Source organism: Emiliania huxleyi (genome assembly GCF_000372725.1).
Source record: "Emiliania huxleyi CCMP1516 unplaced genomic scaffold EMIHUscaffold_52, whole genome shotgun sequence".
Taxonomy (NCBI): domain Eukaryota; phylum Haptophyta; order Isochrysidales; family Noelaerhabdaceae; genus Emiliania; species Emiliania huxleyi.
In genome coordinates, this window is record NW_005198091.1 from 329,045 (window position 1) to 330,627 (window position 1,583).

A 1,583-nucleotide genomic window follows, 5' to 3' on the forward strand; every position below is an offset into this window, starting at 1 on the left:
CGCTCCGCGCGCCTGCGACCAGCTGACCGAGGGGGGGAATGTGTCGAGAGTCTTGTCGGCAGAGTTGCAGGTGGCGCGCAGAACGCTACCAATGGACGATGGCAGGCCCTTTGGGGCACCTGGCTCTTTCATCATAGGTCGAAGATGGGCTGAATTGTGCCATCGCGGCGGAGCTTGAGTTCGCAGCCATCGTCCCTATTAGGGTACAAGAGCAGGCGTGCTTGCAAGCTTAGCAGCCTGCAGCCTGAGATTTTCAGCGGGGGGGGGGGGGGACTTGGTGCGTCCGACGAGGGCCGCTCAGCAGCAGCAGCCCTCGGGAGGAGGCGGGGCGAGGCGGGGCGGGGCAGGGGGGGGCGGGGCGAGGCGGGAGGAGGCGGGGCGAGGCGGGAGGAGCGCACCCCCGGTGGCGGCGGCATGCCCGGTGGCGGCGGCATGCCCGGCGGCGGCGGCATCTGCCGGGGGTGGTCAGGGGTGAGAATAGGCGTGCGGGCGTGGCGGCGGGCAGGAGGGATGCTGCAGGGAGTGTGCTGCGGTCGTGGGATGAAGACGGCGGAGGCGGCGAGGGCGGTGGCGACGGAGGGGAGAGGAGATGATGAAGGAGGCAGGGGCGGCGGTGGAGGCGGCGAGGGCGGTGGTGGCGACGGAGGTGGTGGCGATGAAAGGGGGAGGGGAGGGAGGAGGGGAGGTGCGCACCCCCGGTGGCGGCGGCATGCCCGGTGGCGGCGGCATGCCTGGCGGCGGCGGCATCTGCGCAGAGGGCGGGGAAGAGGGGGTAGGAGGGCGGGCGGGCAAGGGGAGTGCAGCGGCAGTCTCAGGCGGCGGGGAGTGCGAATGGCGGGGAGAGGGGGAGAGGGGCGTCGAGAGGTGCGCACCCCTGGCGGCGGCGGCATGCCCGGCGGCGGCGGCATGCCTGGCGGCGGCGGCATCTGCGAGAGGCGACAAGGGTGGTTGGCGGAGCGGGGGGGGGGACGAATGGGGGCTGAATGGCGTTGCGGTTGGATGGCGCGGCGTGCGGTGCGGTGCGGCATACGCCGGTGCCGCGCGCCGCAGCCGCAGCAGGCTCGGGAGGGGTGCGGGAGGGGGGGGCGCACCCCGGGCGGCGGCGGCATCCCTGGCGGAGGAGGTGGCATGCCCGGAGGCGGCGGTGGCGGCGGCAGCCCTGCGCCCAACCCGGGCAGCGAGGCGTCCCCGGCCGCAAAGAACTGGTTTGGCCTGCGGGAGGGTGAGGGGTGAGGGGCGAGGGGTGAAGGGCGAGGGGCGAGGGGCGAGGGGCGAGGGGCGAGGATGCGGGCGAGAGTGCGGGTGCGGGCGATGGTGGCGAGGGCAGCGAGGGCGGGGATGGGGGAGTGCGGGGGTGGAGTGCGGTGGTGGCAGGTCTCTGCGCAGGTCTCGCGCAAGTCTCGAGCGAGGGTGCGGCGGTGGTGCGACAGGTTTGGTGCGACAGGTTCGGGTGGCGAGGGCGTGGGCGGGTGGCACCGCGCGGAGACGGAGCGGCGGTTCGGGTTGTTTGCGGCGAGGAGTCGCTCCCCGGCGGACCCGTGGCGCTCGCCTGCGGGGGGCAGTAGCCGTGTGCTGGGCGGTAG

The 1,583-nt window shown here is 74.2% G+C and overlaps 1 protein-coding gene across 1 annotated transcript in view; it reads right to left on the minus strand.

Annotated features, from left to right (window-relative positions):
• The window catches only part of EMIHUDRAFT_437029 (hypothetical protein), a 3,446-nt gene that overhangs the window by 829 nt on the left and 1,034 nt on the right, over positions 1 to 1,583 (minus strand). Inside the window, exons 3-7 of the mRNA XM_005766211.1 lie at positions 1,477 to 1,549; positions 1,092 to 1,212; positions 873 to 926; positions 694 to 747; positions 337 to 452 (exon numbers count right to left, since the gene is read on the minus strand). Coding sequence (XP_005766268.1) covers positions 337 to 452; positions 694 to 747; positions 873 to 926; positions 1,092 to 1,212; positions 1,477 to 1,549 — 418 coding nt within the window. The remainder of the gene's footprint in view (positions 1 to 336; positions 453 to 693; positions 748 to 872; positions 927 to 1,091; positions 1,213 to 1,476; positions 1,550 to 1,583) is intronic.